The sequence below is a fragment of the Strongylocentrotus purpuratus genome, unplaced genomic scaffold (genome assembly GCF_000002235.5).
Source record: "Strongylocentrotus purpuratus isolate Spur 01 unplaced genomic scaffold, Spur_5.0 spur5_scaffold_20, whole genome shotgun sequence".
NCBI lineage: Eukaryota > Metazoa > Echinodermata > Echinoidea > Camarodonta > Strongylocentrotidae > Strongylocentrotus > Strongylocentrotus purpuratus.
Window position 1 is genome coordinate 28,198,439 of NW_022145606.1, and position 17,180 is coordinate 28,215,618.

Here is a 17,180-nt window from a genome sequence, read left to right on the forward strand (position 1 = left end):
AGTAGTAGTAACAGTAGAAGTAGTAGTAGCAGTAGTAGTAGTAGTAGAAGTCGTCGTCGTCGTAGTAGTAGTAGTAGTAGTAGTAGTAGTAGTAGTAGTAGAAGTCGTAGTAGTAGTAATAGTAGAAGTAGAAGTAGAAGTAGTAGTACTAGTTGTAGGTGTAGTATAGTAGTGGCTTTAGTCGTAGTAATAGCGTTAGAAATAGCAACAAAATTAAGAGGCGACCTCGCCTCGAATCTTCCTGGGAATACAAACACGCGCTGCTGTGGAAACAGAATGTGTATACACATGTAGCATTAAACCTTTTTCGCAAGCCTGAATGGTTGGTATACAGTTAGTAACAGTCTGCGAGATTGAGTTAATTAATTTTCTGTCAATACCATCTGCTTTTGTCTATGCTGTGATTGACGTATCGGCCTTGTGCTTTCCGGTTAGGAGATAAAAATTAAATGCATGAAAGTCAATTGACTTTACTAGAACAAGCGGGTAGATTGATAGCTGATGTTTGGGGTGAACTCCGCCCCTTCCCCGTACACACACATATATAATAGATATAAATGGAAAGATTTTAATTCCAAAAGGAGCTTAATCCATTTTGGTAACTTCAGAGAAAACAGAAAATATTTACCTGATTTTGTACAGGCGTCTATGAAAAAGAAGGTGCATTTTTTCATAATTGCTCTCAACATTTAGATAAATAATTGTGCTGGAATTGTTTTGGAATTAAGCTCTGCAGATATATAAACGTGTCGGCATAAGATGTCGAAAAATGATAAAGAAGAAAAGTTTCATCCTTTTAATCCAAGACTTTTTATTAGATCACCAACATATTAGATTCAAACATTTAGTCTTTGTGAAGTGATTCGAACAAAGAAAATAAGAATAACGTATACACGCATATACATATGAATTTATATAAATAATAATGATAATAATAATAATAGTTTATACAAAATATCAGTAGAAAGAGGTCTCATAGATATGTGGTAAGAAATTAATTGCACGAGAAAAACAATTTTCGTATCTTCAAATTCATTGCTTCTCTATATAGTGTGAATATATATCATGAAACATTGTAAAAACAGTTTTACTGTAGATCGCTTTAAGGAACATCTAAAAACATTTCTAACGACAACAGGTTTCTCCGAAATACATTTTGTTCTCTGAAAGTATTTGTGTTAATAATAATAATAATAATAATGATAATAGTACATTTATAAAGCGCACACACTGTCCAGGGACGCTCATGGTGCTAGCTCAGCAACAGTTCTACAAATAAAGTAAATGTTTTTTTTTGATAATAGAGTTATACCATCATAAATTTGAAAAAAAATTGCAACATTTGTATCACCCATTTCAATCCTCAGCTCTGCCCGGTGTGGCCCGATACCCTCCAGCTGCTCCGTTCACTGACAATGTCAGGGACTAGTCCAGTCAGCACATGATTCACAGGAGCTCTAGCATCCGAGGCCACCAGGCCCCACATGGGCAGCCAAAGAGACTAAAGGGTGATTACTAATTAAGTTCAGATGTATATACAAATACAATATTAATGATAGATTTAGTAAAATGAACTTATACAACTTAAGGAAATACTGGGTTACAGATTAAGACGATCTTTAAAGTTGGAGTATGTTGCAATACAGCGAAGTGATTGGGGAAGCTTATTCCATAATGCATGCGAAAAAGCATTGTCTCACCATGAATGATGGATGCGGGGAATTTGCAGCAAATTATCACTTCCAGATCTTAAGGTACGAGTCGGATTATAGAGGTGTAGCGAATCTTCAATATATTGAGGCGAAATTCTATGGAGGGCCCGATAAACAAGTAACATAATTTTGAAGTGGACCCTCCCCTGGACAGGTAGCCAGTGAAGAGAGCATAATATAGGCGAATTAGAGGGCATTCTTGGTGTGAAAGTAAGGAGACTTGCACTGGAATTTTGGAGGGATTGCAGTCTGACTTGCTGCTGTTTGGTGAGTCAAAAAAGAATAAAATTATAAAAAATCTAAGCGATATGAGATTAATGCATGGATTAATTGTGCACATAGTTGTCGAGTCAAAGATTTTCGTATAAACCCAACGTTCTGCAGTTGATATCCCACAGACTTTGATATGCTACAACCATGTTCAATAAATTGCATATTTATTGAATTACATTTCATTTGTTTCGTAAGCGCCTTGAGCACCATCTGGTTGATAAGTTACGCATTATAAATGTCTCATTATATATATTATATGCGTGTGTGCATCCGTGTGTGTGTATTGACGCATAACAATTTCAAACTGTAATAAAATCATTACTTGATAAAGCCCTAAGGGCTAAAATCTGTAAATATATTACATTCTTGTACGGAGTATCTTAATTATTGCTTCTTCTTTTTAATTTACCAATACGTAAGTGTGCAGTCCTGGTTGTTGTGTAAATATCTGTGCGTTTGTGTACGTGTGTGTGTGTGTGTGTGTGTGTTTGTGTGTGTGTGCGTGTGTGTGTGCGTGAACGTTTAATTGGTATACACAGACATGTAGGTGGCGCTACTTCCAGCTGCTCCCTCGTCAGAGCGATGTTCTTCCGGACTATCATTTCGTTGCAGGCTCCTCCCAAGTTTGCTGTGCCGGTATCCATATATCGAGTAGATGGTTAGACCTAAAAACAATCAAAATTAGAAATGATGAAAAGGAAAAGAAAGTAATAAACTGATGGGATAGTTGACTGAGACGCTAAATCGACTAATGCCCAAGTAGGGTACAGGCTACGCAACAAATCAATCAGGCATGCATTCAGTTGAGACTGCCTGTGCTGGCAATAGCGAGTTTTCGCAAACCGGTGACGCGGCCTTCTACAACGCTAATCTTAGTGGGGGTCGCACTCAGAGCGAAAATTTCCGCGTAGCATCCAAGTCTACGACGGTATTCAGCCGTAGCTTGGGAGTCGAGCTAGTACGGGGTGGCGAGCTCAATACCCGTAGTCAGCACTTGCGTCGCCGTGCGAAAACTCACTAATAGGGACTTTTATATTTACACGACGAGAACGTGGACTGCCGCCTGTGACGTTGTGTTAAGGCACTGGGCCGTAAAAGGACGCCACATTACCTTGAAAGGATGTCACACGTGGCGGTCCACATTCTCGTCGTGTAAATCTAAAAGTCCCAAATATAAAAAGGTGTAGTTACGTTATCAGGAATGGCGCGGTTTAATTCAATGACGTAAGCTAATAATGACTTACCGGCTACCAGCCAGATCAGGTAACGTAACAACGTGACTTCCCGGAGTTTTAGTATGAGTACTATATTACACACAATGCTAAGCCAAGGAATGAGAGGAACCCAAGGAACCTGAAAGATAAAATTAAAGGCAGCGTTATTCGGACATTATTAAACAGAGGCCTGTTTTATCGTATTATATTCCGTTTGATGCCAACGAATCTTAAAGAGAAAGTTGAGTTCCGGGGAGAGGTGGACAATAATTGTGAGTATTTTCAGAGTAATTATGCAAGTGTGGATGAACATCAGAGAAATTGTTTTCCCTGAAAAGCATGGCTCTTCAAATGCCTTCATATTCTAAATATGGCAAGTAAAATGAGGCGTTATTTTATGCCACATTTTTGTGTTGTCCCATATTATCTGTTTGTGTACAGTGCTTGTTATTTTACCAAGACCGGGCCACATTTCTTATCATAGTGATGATTCCAGAACCTTGCACACACCGATACTTATATGCTACATGATCAACTTTTTGTTATCGATTCACACCGTTTCTTTCACAATGCAATCGCATGACCATAATCAACTTAATCTTTAAATGACGTTGCAGGGGGGTTACACGATGAAAATCCACAAACTTGTTGCCAACAAACATAAATAATCAGTATTAGACTCTTGGAGGATATAAATCGGTGTTTGCCTTTGCATGTCATACATTGTGGGTATAGTACAAGGGGGTTGTTTCACAAAGACTAAGATCGACTTAAAGTTGTACTTAACTGTGGCAGGCCATTCATGTCACTGGTTGCTCTCACCATTATGATCTTTGATCTTTAGATAATATTTTGTCCTTTATTAATGAATTAACACAAAACGTAAATTGGGTAGATTTGTGACGATCATTTTATACCTTGTACGTCTCTTGAGAGTCCAATGGCAGTAAAGTGTGAGAGAAAACAGTGGCGTGAATGGCCGATCTTAGTCTTATATGCAATGCAAAGGCAAACAGTCAGAGATATAATTCTGTCTTTGAGCAACAACAGTTTTGTGATACCCTACTCTCTATTCTCATTAAAACTTTTTTGTCTTGAACTGTGACATTTTGATTGGTATGTTATAGCATCCGTAGATAAAAGAAAGGGAAGATATTGGCATGTTGGATTAGTACTCACCCGGTAGTATTCTCCTGTATCTCTGTTCTGATAATGAAGAGGGATGACCAGAAACGTCCCGACGGCGCAGAAACTAAACAAGATGAGAAGCAGAATCACCCACCATTCACCAGCTGCGAGTTCCTTGGTAGCGTGTTCTGCGAGGGCTAAGGTGCAGAATGTGAAGAACACCGAACATAGGAGGCTGACCATGACAGTCGACCCTGGGTCAAAGCGCCCGAGTTCGCGTAGGAGAGGCGTTGAACGAAACCGATGTTTCAGGGCCCCAGGAGTGTCTGCGGATGTGGTGTCCAAGAGCGCGGAATTATCATCAACGGGCTGTTGGTTAGTAGCGTCCGGAGCTTGTTGTCCCAAGGAGGGCATTTCCAGTCCGTCCTCAGAATCTTCTCTCAGGATATCTGGTCCGTACCGGAGCAGGATCATGGCACCTGCTACAAAGGCGTATCCAAAGAGCACACCGATGGAGATGAATTCAACAAGTTCGGGTAGAGGAACGAACGTAGCGGGTATGGTCACAAAAAACATAGCGAATAGAGTGGCATAAATTGGGACACGGAAATAGCTATTGACAGTGCTGAGGCAACTAAAGAGCAGACCGTCGGATGCCATGGCGTATATTGATCTTGGGGTGCAGTAGAGATTCATCGCAAGGGCTGAAAACATGGCACAAAGAGCACCCACACCCACCACCCACCTCGCCCACTCGATCCCACGTGCCTGGAAGACACTGGCGAACGCCGACAGTTCATCCAGCTCCGTGTAGGGCACGACCAGGGTGAGGACAGCGGATGCAAGGATGTAGCAGATGGCGGTGAACAGGATAGCTATAACGGTAGCCCTCGGGATACTCTGCCTAGGGTTCACCGTCTCCTCGTTGGCCATCGCTATGGCGTCGAAACCGACGAACGAGAAGAAGAGCGTGGCCGCCCCGGCGATCACGCCCGAAGTTCCGTACGGAACAAACCCGCCGTAGTCTTCCCAGTTGCTGATATCAGCATTCATGAAACCCATGACGACGATTACGGCGATGACGCCAAAGTTTACGGTCATGCAGATGGCGGTGACCCACGATGATACATCAGCTCCCATAATCACAAACAGAGTGACCACAATTACCGCGACAGGAGCGAATACATTCGGATATGGTGCTATAAAAGGAACATCCCACAACTGACCGTCCATTAAGACTTCTACAGTAAAGTTCCTGAAGGCGTACCCTGTCAGGTTGTCCATGTAGCCCGTTATTGACGATGCCAAGGCTGCAGCGGTGATGACGTATTCCAGAATACATGATGATACCCATGATGCAGAGCTGGAAGGTGCCCAGAGACCGTTTCAAGGGCGTCTCAAAGAGCTTTTCATCGCTGTAAAGAGGTTTCCTTCGGGTGATCCTTGAACAGACGTTTCTACAGAAAGCCATCGCAAATCAAATACAGTCCAAATTGGTAAAGAGTTGGTTCAAGATTTCATATGTTGGGAGTTTTCATCAACTCATAGCGCACGAAGTCTGGAAGGTGACCATTATTCAGTGTGCATTAAACCTGTCAGATATGCAAAATTAAAACAATGATAGAAATACTTTTAAAGATAAAGTTGAGTTCTGGTCATTCAATTGCATTGTGAAACAAAAGGTGTGGAATGGAGTTGATTATGTAGCATGTAAGTATTGGTGTGTACTGCAATGTTCTGGAGGGTTCTGGAGTCATCAAGTTCATAATGAATTTGGCTCAGTCTTGGTAAGTATAAACAAGCAATGTACACAGAAAGAAGCATACGGGACTACGGCCGGGCCTACCTTGATTGTCTTATCTTTCTATGCTCATTACTCAGCCAGTATACATTTTCTACCAAAATTGTTTGGCAAATGACATTTATTTGTAATGTTGAACATTCAGTGTTAGTTTCGTTTGATTCTGTGAGAATTCATTTCTTTTTTTACCAGAACTCAAGTTTATTTTTAGTGATTGTAATAATGATAAATAATTTCGAATGTTTAGGAGCGCTAAAAAACTATAAGTACAAATACAAATTTATGAAAAGAGGAAATGAGAAGAATTATTTTAGCGATATCAGTTTTTATTTTCGCTATGATCGAATGGAGGCATACACATGCACATTATTATACTCCGTGGTAAGAAGGAAATGAGAAAGGGAAAATGAAGGCAACGACAAAAGAAATAGAGAGACCATAGCCCGGGTTCGAATTCATTTTTATGCCTCCGTTACGAAGTAGCCGGAGGCATTATGTTTTCGGGTTGTCCGTCCGTCCGGCCGTCTGTATGTACGTCGGGTTCTCGTGATCGCGTTATCTGAAGAACCGATTGATGGATTCCTGCCAAACTTTGGTCATGTATGTATCTTGCAGAGCCGATGAATTGATTAGATTTTGGGGTTACAAGGTTTGTAAAATTGCTCTATGACGGAGGCATCATTTTCGACTGCGCGCAGTCGACGTTCCATCTAGTTCTTTAAATTATAAGACTCGGTGCTGATGATCATTATTTTATCGACCATGTGATTAAAATGTAACGCTACATGAAATAGTATCAGAGTGTCGTGTATTGTCATCTAATACTGTTCAACTAGCAGTGTACAGACGATGAACAAATACGAATAATAATGCAAGGTCGTTTGTCATGAAAATGTAAACTTCTTTTTCTCTCTGCTAAATAATCCGAAGCAATAGAATCAACCTAGTAGAACCAACTGTTAAACGAACTTATCATAAGTTCTGAAAATTCAATTTGTTACTGCATGTCATAATAGTATTAAAGAGCAGCAATTGCGAAAGATTGTCGCTGAAATTCAAAAATCGTTCCTGAGATTGCCTTCCTTTAACATTACCATGAGATACCAAGCTACATCAAAGCATGATCGACAAACTGGATAATGTCTTGAAAGCGGTCAGAAAACGAAGAAGGGATAATGCGGTCGTGTAATTAAATGCATTTTTCCACGTTAATCCTCCGGTACCAAATATCCAAGCAAAACACGAGCCAGATGCGAATAAAGGTTAACTTTAATAAAGACATTGATTTATGACATATTGTCTATTGTTATGATTGTATTTTCTACTGACTTCTTTTCCAATTTCATATTATTTGAAATTCATATTTTAATGTTCCTTTGGATCATTTATTCTCATTTTTTTGAGGGGCGTGGTTAACAAAATAACAACTTCTTTAACATTTCGTTTATACGGCAACGGTCTTATTTTGTTACTTGAAATGACTCAAATTTTAATCGTAATCAAACAGACATCTGAAGTTTTTAGATTCTTATTATGTGCTTCATGTTGTTGAAAACATTATATTCCCTTACACATTCCAATAATCCTTGATTCGTTTTCATTATGACAGCCCGGCGCTCACATCCATCACCTACGCTATGGCAACCAGACAGATCATTATACCCGTTGGCGACGGTCATAGAAAACAGAAAGTAATCATATGAAATTATCATTATGCAAACTTCTTTTTTCTTCATCAAATTGTTAACAAGTTCATTTTGTCCATGTTCGTTCAGAACAAAATGACAAAGCAAAACTCGAACCAGAAGCAAATAAGGGTATACTTAAATACAATAATTTATGACATATTGTGTATTGGCATGATCAAATTCTCAACTTATTTGTGGCTTTATGTTTTATTTTATTTCAATTCAAAACAAGTATTGTACTATTTCTTCTTTTCTCCTGATAACATTTCAGCAACGAATGAAGAGTTTTGGTAGACATCTTGGATGTATTATAGCAATAGATTCTGGGCACATGACGTATTGCATAACATATTTATTATAATAATAACAAGAAGAAGACTGCACATAATGATAACAATAATAATAACAATGTTAAAATGAGTGTTACCCCGTTTCGGGGGTAAATGGTTTAGATTCTAAAATGAAATCAAATAACGAGGCTGGTCAGAATATGTGTTTACTGTGAAGTATCATGTGTAGAACTGTTCTTTAAAGACACTATGTCCTTTTTACAGCCAACATCAAAGTCTGTAGAACTTTGTAGAAATTATGAATATGTCATGTATGTTCTATCTGTGAAATTTAAACTTAGCAGTATCCTATTATTCAAATTATGGAAGGAAACCCGTTTACTTGCTAGACTTCACTGTCAGACACTATTGAGTGGCTGACTAGATTTTTTTTTCGTCTTTGGTAATAACATACATAAAATTAGCTGTAAAGGGTACATGAACATTTGTCTACATCAATAACTCACTTCTTGTAATAGCCAAAAATTTAACTGATTGAATCTTTGCGCAGGACAAAACGTACGACCATTCGGTACAATGGTCCGAACATCAGACAATTACTTACTAGCTCTATAGCTCTTAAGTCGATTCGACAACTAATAGTCGTTATTTTCCCACTTAAAGATATTTTCAAGCCCCCCTTTTTAAGGGTAGTTCTAAATTAGTATTATCTTTTAAATGGCGTTGGAATGAAACCAGGGCTCAAATTAATTTTTTGTCCACGGGGGCTCTTCCCCCGAAAAAAGAGCCCCCGTGAGCCTTCTCACGGGGGCTCTTTTATTACTGACGGGGGCTCTAAATACAAATATCCATTGAATTGGTACCTATGATACTCCTCAATTATTTGCTATTTCATCATTATCATTTCAATCAGCATTTTCCCTCTTACAAATTTACAAGCTACATAGCTGTTACTGGCCTGTGTATATAATATATACGCATACAACACTGATCTTTATGATATCTTTAACGTGACATATCTTCTTCTCCCCTTGCAAACGAAAAAGAAAACATGGTCATTAAATGGGATTAAGCGACAAATAATGATTGTGATTCAAATTGATGCGAATATTTGTTTGAATAAGCACTATTATTCACCGGAATCATTTTTGTAAAAACAACTTTTACAAATCTCAGCCATGCTTACTGAGTTGAGACGTTCCATTCAATTTAAAATACCCATTACATAATACACTTCTCCTAATCTCAAAGTGATCTTACAGCACAGTGGCAGAATTGGATGGCTGAGATTTGTAAAAGTCGTTTTTACAAAGAAGATTCTGGTAAAAAGCATTGCATATTCAAAAAAATCCTTGCATCAATTTGAATCACAATGATTATTTGTCGCATGGCCCTTTTATTAAATAAACTTGTTTTCTGTTTTGTTTGCAGAGGGAGAAGAAGCTATGTCACGTTAAGAAATCATAAAGATCAGTTGTATTATGCGTATATACATATGATACTAGAACAAATTTTGATTATCAGAATGTCATTTTGGAATACCTCTTTAGCCCGTATTAGTATTAGTATGATCCAATATAAAGCTATTATTCTTTATTTAATTCAGTATAATGCTTTTCCTCAAAAATAGTTTTGCTATTTTTTTAGGATTGAGACGCTAAGAAATGGTTTCAAATGTACATTACACGAACCCTGAACCATTGCAAAATGATGGTGGTTCTCTCTCTCTCTCTCTCTCTTTATTTTAATCATGCATTATCAACTACATATAAAGCAGCAACCAAAAACTTAGGGTTATCTGAGATAGGTGAAAGTAAGAGTTAAAAAGAAAGTCATGCTAAAACGGCGCTTCACTTCCCCCCGCCCCCTGAAAAAAATAAAATAGATTAGTAGTCCTCCTCTCCAGAATCCCCCTCCCACCCGCTTTAATATCACATTTTCACTTGGCAGCCCAAGGGGGCCAGGGGGGGGGGGGGTGGGAGGAGGGGGTAAAACCCCCTACCCCCCCCCCCCCCGCCGTAGATCTGCCCATGTTTTCATATCATTCCACGCAGGGGCGGGGATCCGGGCGGGGGGGGGGGGGGGGGGGGACGGGGGGGGGTACATGTCCCCCCCCCTCAATTTTTTTTAGGGGGGAATCGTCCCCCCTGGAAATTTGAAAAAGTGCAAAACAAATTGTATAGCATATACTGAATAATGACTGCAACACACTTTTAGGCTCTGGAAGGCCCAAGAGTGCAGCGTTTAGACTAATCAAATTGCAAACAAAATCTCGCTCGGTCGCTACGCTCCCTCGCATAACATCCTCGTAAAAAAAAAAAATCGCATTTCGTCCCCCCCGGTCATTAACAGAAATCGCCGCCCCTGATTCCACGACATTTTGGTCTTCCTCTTCTCCTCAAAAGGGACTTTTAGATTTGCGTGGACGTGGACGTGGACGTGGACGTGTTACGTCAATAAGGCACTGGCAATCATATGTGACGTCCTTTTAAGCACTGGCAGTGCCTTAAAAGGAGGTCACACGTTGCAGTCCACGTTCTCATCGTGCAAATCAAAAAGTCCCTAATATTGATTTACTGGTCGAGGTTCATTATTTGCTGACAACGAAAAACTTCTCCAGGCCATGACCATGTTTCTGCCCTTGCCCGATCGCCTCCAGCTCCAGCAGACATGGCGCGGCAGCGTGCACACGCACCGCTACTAACGGCGCAGTAGGCCTATAACCACTGCTGACGGCGGCACTGCACTGCGAGCTGAATCGGTAATAATAGGCCTACTCATAACACGAGAAATCTTGCACGCTAATCTTAGTTCCATTTCATTGGTTTCAGGTCTGAAAATTGAAACTCAATATTGTGTTAAAGTTATAACAGAAAAGATTATCTTTATTTTATAATTCCACCGGGGCGATTTTTAATTTTGCAATCGCCCCCGTGTATTTTGAGCGCTGAATGAAACCTTTTAATTTGTTTTGCCCTGCAAATGGGACATAGTACCTTTTATAGCAAAACAATAAACCTGCAATAACATAATCCAATAATGAGACTAAATACACGTAAAATGGATTAAATCTAAATACCTGTATATGATTACTGATGATGTGGCATACTCTCTTGACAAAAAGAGTGAATTTTCACTCTATTTTCACTTTCTTGGGAGTGACGTCCGTGATCACTTGTTTAGGAGTGAACATCGATTGATTTTAGAGTGCTCTCTAAGAAGAAAAGAGTGAATGTTCACTCTATTTTCACTACATTTTCACTCTCCAGAAGAGTGACGTCCGTGATCACTCATTTTTTTTAGAGAGTAGATTCAAACCCCTTACACTATGCTTCGCAGTCTCTTATTGTTTCCACTGCACCTTTCCACAGTACCTCTCCTATGGAAAAGAAAAATCAGGCAATTTGAAAAAAGAGGGGCTATATTCAGTTTAAGTGGCTGAGAATTGGAAATGGTCTGGTAAAGCCGTTTGCAGTAGATTGGCATCTCAAATGAATACATGCATTGAATCGGAACAATGCAATTTCTGTTTATGACAGTTTATGGTCTTTTTTAATACTAAGGGGCTAACACCGGGCTGACGTTTGAAGTAAATGCTTCACTTTGAAGTGATTATTATTTTGGAGAACATACAACACACACACACACACACACACACACACACACACTAGTACACTCACCAGAGTTGAATTAGGATGGTGACAATATGATATTTCTTTCTATCTATCGATAGGTCCATATAATCATATACATCAAGGGCATGAATAATTCGCAGAGGTGTTGTGGACTAGTGGATAAGTCACTCGACTGCAGATCACAAGGTACGGGCTTCAAGTCCCGCCGCGGCACTACTGTCCTTTGGCAAGCCGTTAATCTACAATTGCCACCCTCCACCGCAGTTGTAAATCTGAAATGCTTGAGCGGTAGTTACTTTGGCAGCTCGGCTATACGGCCAGGATAATATGTGTAAAGCGCCATGAACGTCAGAGGCTGGCGGATACCGACGCTATGTAAATAACAATATTATTGTTATGTTAACCAACCTAATCAAAATGTGCATATGTGCGTGTTAAAATCATATAAATCAAGGGCATGAGTACTGAGTAATTTGGATATTGGAAAAATAACCCAATTAAAATTTGCAATTGTGCAGGTGGTGCAGAATGACCAGTAAAATATGGTACCTTCTAGAGAGTATTTGTTATGACATAAATTTGGTCTGTTCAGTAAACAAACACAAAGGCATTCCTTCCCCTATTTCTTAGTATAGCTATAGCAAGTCACTTTCTCCCTTATATATATATGTATTGGCTAAGTTTGATTTTAAGGCTGCAAGCACTGTAGCCCTCCTGTTTCGTGTTTATTTTATTGATATATGAATTAACCGTGTATCTTAAGTTCTTATATCTTTTCCATACACTATCCTTTTCATACTTATCATGTACTGAATTAAAAGAAAAAAGCGTATCAAATGTAAACATATCAAAGTAAATACCACATGAATGTACATAAATATGTTTCCTTCAATGTATGTTATAGAAACAAGCGAATCAATTATTAATTATCAATAAATCAACCTATGCATTGATATATATATATATATATATATATATATATATATATACAGTGCGTCCCAGGAAAATGAAGCTGAGAATTATCGATGCTTTATGTAACTTTATCATAATTATAATTAATAAATGAGACATATTTTTAAGTTTAGATCCTCCTCTTTTATTTGATGTAATTCATATGATGCATATTTCACGCATTGGTGATTAAGAACAATTTAAAGATAGGGTACCAAAGAGTCATTTGGTGAACGGTATCTATAACATGATTTTACTAGTGACCGGTCATTAGAATTGGATAATGACCGGTCATTATCCAAATGATGCGTTAGGCAACATATATGCCTGGTCACGTGTATGCTTTCAACCAATCATTTCTTTAGGATCCACGTCATCATCTTATAATCTTTTATATTGTTGTATGTATAAAGCTACGCGAACACAAATCAATCAATCAATTAACAATCTTGAGACTAGTAAGGGAAGCATTGCAGGTTATGTTGGTGATAAAATGGTTTATGTTCAGTAATTCATTACTTGTTCTTCACATAACGTTTACGTTGAAGCTCGCAACCATATCAATTATAATCATCAACATTATGATTCTACGAGGGGCATGCAGGCGCGCCTAACATAGGAAACCATACGCCAGCGAATAAGTGTAGCCGAAAGATAAAATCCGTTCCTCCTCATTGATGAACAATATTCCATACTAAAATGTACAAGAGATATATAACTAAAGATATTTTTGTCATGATTAAATCAGGGATAATAATTTGTGAATTAAACTCACATATCCCTGATTAAATTTTAATATTTATTTTAGCATGCGTGGGTGCAGCCATTTTATTGCATAGTACGCTGCACCCGACGGCCTTGAACAGCCATTATGCACCCATTCCTAGTGAGAGACATTTTAATTGAATGAAAAAAACTTATTAAAAAAAAAATAATAATGAGAGACTGTCACAGCTGACAACGTGAACACAATAATTTGTGAAATCGATATGATATGAAAAAGGTAGCAGTTGACAAATCATTCATGCGAAACCTACACTGAGGAGAGTTATCACAGTATGTATGCAGTCAGTGTTCTGACAATTATATTTCAAAAAATAGTACCAGGTGAATGATATATATTTCATAATCAAACACACGTGAACACTAAGAAAGAATGGTGCAAGTATGCACCTTTAGGGGTGCAAACCGATGCAACACTGGCAGCACCTTTAGTTGTTAAATCCTGCACCCTTTAAAAGGGTGTCAGCTTGAACCTTCTAGGGACATGTTAGTACTATTTATGGTTCAATCCTGCACCTTAAAGGTACTATGTCCCTTATGCAGCCAACCTCAAATGCTGTAGAACTTTGCAGGAATTATGAATATGTCATGTATGTCCTATCTGTGAAATTTAAACGTTAGCAGTGTCTTCATATTCAAATTATGCAAGGAAACCCGTTTACTTGCTAGACTTCACTGTCAGACACTATTGAGTGACTGACTGGCTTTTTTCTTCTTTGGTAATAACATACATGAAAAGAGTTGTAAAGGGTACATGAGCATTTGTCTACATCAATAACCCACTTCTTGTGATGGCCAAGATTAAACTGATTGAATCTTTGCGCAGCATAAAACGTATGACCATTCAGTACAATTGTCTGAAAATCAAGACTATTACTTTTGGGCTCTATAGCCCTAAAGTCGATTTGACAACTAATAGTCGTTATTTTCCCACTTGAAGACATTTTCAAGCCCCACCTTTTTTAGGGAAGTTCTAAATTAGTATTATCTTTCAAATGCAGTTGGAATTTAACTTTTTCATTTTTTTAGCCTGCAAATGGGACATAATACATTTAAGGGACGCAAATCGATGCAACACTAGCAGCACCTTTATGGGTTCAATCCTGCACCCTTTTTTGAAAGAGGGTGCCAGATTGCATATTTTAGAAGACATGTTAGTACCCTTAATGGTTCAATCCTGCTCCATTAGGGCAGGGAGGTGTTTTAACTCACATACCCTGATTAGGGGTGCAAACCGATGCAATAACAGCACATTTAGGGGTTCATTCCTGCACCCTTTAAAGGTGCAACCCTACACCCATACTCGAGGAATACTCGTGAAATTTGCTCTTTCACAGATACATATTAAACATGCCTGTTGTTTCTTGGTTAATAATCATAATCAATATATCTTTTGTTAAAACGTGAATGTAATTGTAACATGATCAGACAAAATAATATATTGGTTAATGATTGCCGAAGGAAAATACAAATCACAAAATTGGTGTGCACTGTCCTAATTTGCTTAACAAATCATGATAAATGTATTTGTATGTGAACACGTGTAAAGTAATCATGAATATGCATGCAATATGCGAACTTTTATTTTGCACCTTTTTTCGGTCGATAGGGTTCATTTTTTGTGGGAAGGGAGCAACAAATATAAAATACTAACACGTATCCATTTACAACCTGGTGGAGCGGGTCAAATGATGGAGCGAAACCGCTTGTCCAAGGGTTTAAACACCGAGCGAGAATCGAACCAAGAACCTGTCGTGTGACTGAGGGTCAAGAGTATTCACCAATTTGCGACAGTAGGCCTACTCCCAAGTAATAGTGTGGTATGGTATGTCACTGAAACAGCTCCCGTAGGATTTTTTGTGCCAAAGTTGATTTTTTTTTTTTTTTTTTTTTTTGCATTTTTTTTGCATTTTTGGATTCATTGGGGTCCAAGCTATCATAAATTGATGGGGGTTCAAATTTTCCCGAAGACACCAAATTTTCCTATTGCGCGTTATATATGCCATTTTGGCGCCCAATATGGACCCCCATGGAAATGAAGGAGGGGTCTGGAAATTTGAACCCTGTCATTTTGGCCAATTTGGACCCTTTTGAAGCCAAAACAGCAAAAAAAATACTACGGGATTACATACCATACAGCACCATAATACCGGTACAATCTTTATTCAGTAATAATAAACAGTTGTAGTGAACAAGCTTACCCGTTCTGCTAGTGTTGAGGACTGGTTCCCTTCAGTGTGTTACTATTACATGTACCACATGTATGCTATATCAGTCATTGATAATAGTGAGGCGGAAAAACACGTACACACCTATACCATGCAATGATTTTGTTTTATGTATGGTAAAGTAAAAAGCGAAAGAATAGTAGGCTATGTGAGGGAAAGATTTTGGCCATTGGAGCATTTCTTCTTTTGTCCCGTACCGTACCGTATATGCATTTGTTATATAATTGAAGTGTTTCATTTCATTAAGGATGGGTAAGAATGAGAGGGAGGGATAGAAAGAAAGAGAGAAAGAGAGAGAGAGAGAGAGAGAAAAGAGAGAGAGAGAGAGAGAGAGAGAGGGGGGGGGGGAGGGGCGGGGTAGGGGGAAGCTTCATCTAGTGGGGGTGGGGTGGAGCTTGACAAAGTATGTAGGTATGGTAGAGGGAGGAGAGTGAGTGAAGAGAGGAGAACGTGTTGAATAGGGAGAGAGTATATTAGAGAAACATCCAGAGTGGAATAGAGAGAGAGAGAGAGAGAGAGAAAAAAAAAGAGAGAGAGAGAGAGAGAGAGAAAGAGAGAGGGGGAGAGAGAGAGGGGGGGGGGGAGAGGGGGAGAGAGAGCAGTAAGTGAGAAAAGCAGAGGGAAAGAGAGAGATGAACAAAATAGACAGGACAGAGGGAGGGTGGATAAGAGAGAGGGAGAGAGAGAGAGAGAGAGAGAGAAAGGGGAGGGTTACAGATTAAATATACTTTTGGAGGGAGAGTGGTATAGCACATTAAATAGAGTCCCCTTTGAGAGGAGATGCGAGTCCTTTCATGTTTTTTTTCTACAGTCCTTTCCATCCCCCGGAACATTTTTTTAGTTTATACCATTCGAGTGGAAGGGGGACATGTCCCTAATTCACCCCTTCCCGTCCACCGCCCCATATGTACGCCTTGGACTTGACATTGAAAAGACCTTGTAAATAACAGAGTGAAAAACGGTTGTTGTTTGTCTTAACCATTGTTACGTATGGCAGGAGAACCTCTATAGGACATTTGCAGTCGATTGCTTTACAATGGATAAACGCGGCGTTCATACTTCAGAAATCCATTGTATAGCTATACAATAAGTTATTACAATTGTGAACTCGGGCTGAACGTCGTATAACGAATTGCCTGTTTGAGCGTAGTTCAGAATCAGGGTGTGTTTCACAAAGATTAAGATCGACTTTAAGTTGAACTTAACTATGGCCGGCTGCGAATTTTTTTTCCGTACTCGAGAGAGCAAAAATCCCATGTGCGCATGCGCGTGGACTTATGATTTCTCTGCTACTTCCCATACGAAATGTACATGTATTCGCATGTACTGTGCACGATTCGCGTTCTACGAGTAAACGATGGCATAGTAGTCTTCAAACACAGACTCTGATTTGCCAGTTTGACAAATCAATATGCGTATGTGTCGCGATGTGCTTATTCAAGTCTGTGTAGTTGTATGATTCAGACCCAGTAGTGCA

At 39.1% G+C, this 17,180-nt stretch overlaps 1 protein-coding gene across 1 annotated transcript; it reads right to left on the reverse strand.

Annotated features, from left to right (window-relative positions):
* Positions 1-791: 791 nt before the first annotated feature.
* Positions 792-5,659, reverse strand: LOC115927348 (cationic amino acid transporter 4-like). The gene is made up of 3 exons (XM_030993127.1): positions 4,379-5,659; positions 3,230-3,338; positions 792-2,650 (listed from the first exon to the last, which is right to left on the reverse strand). Exons 1-3 carry the CDS (start codon positions 5,609-5,611, stop codon positions 2,508-2,510), a joined length of 1,485 nt encoding a protein of 494 aa, XP_030848987.1. The 5' UTR covers positions 5,612-5,659; the 3' UTR covers positions 792-2,507.
* Positions 5,660-17,180: the final 11,521 nt, after the last annotated feature.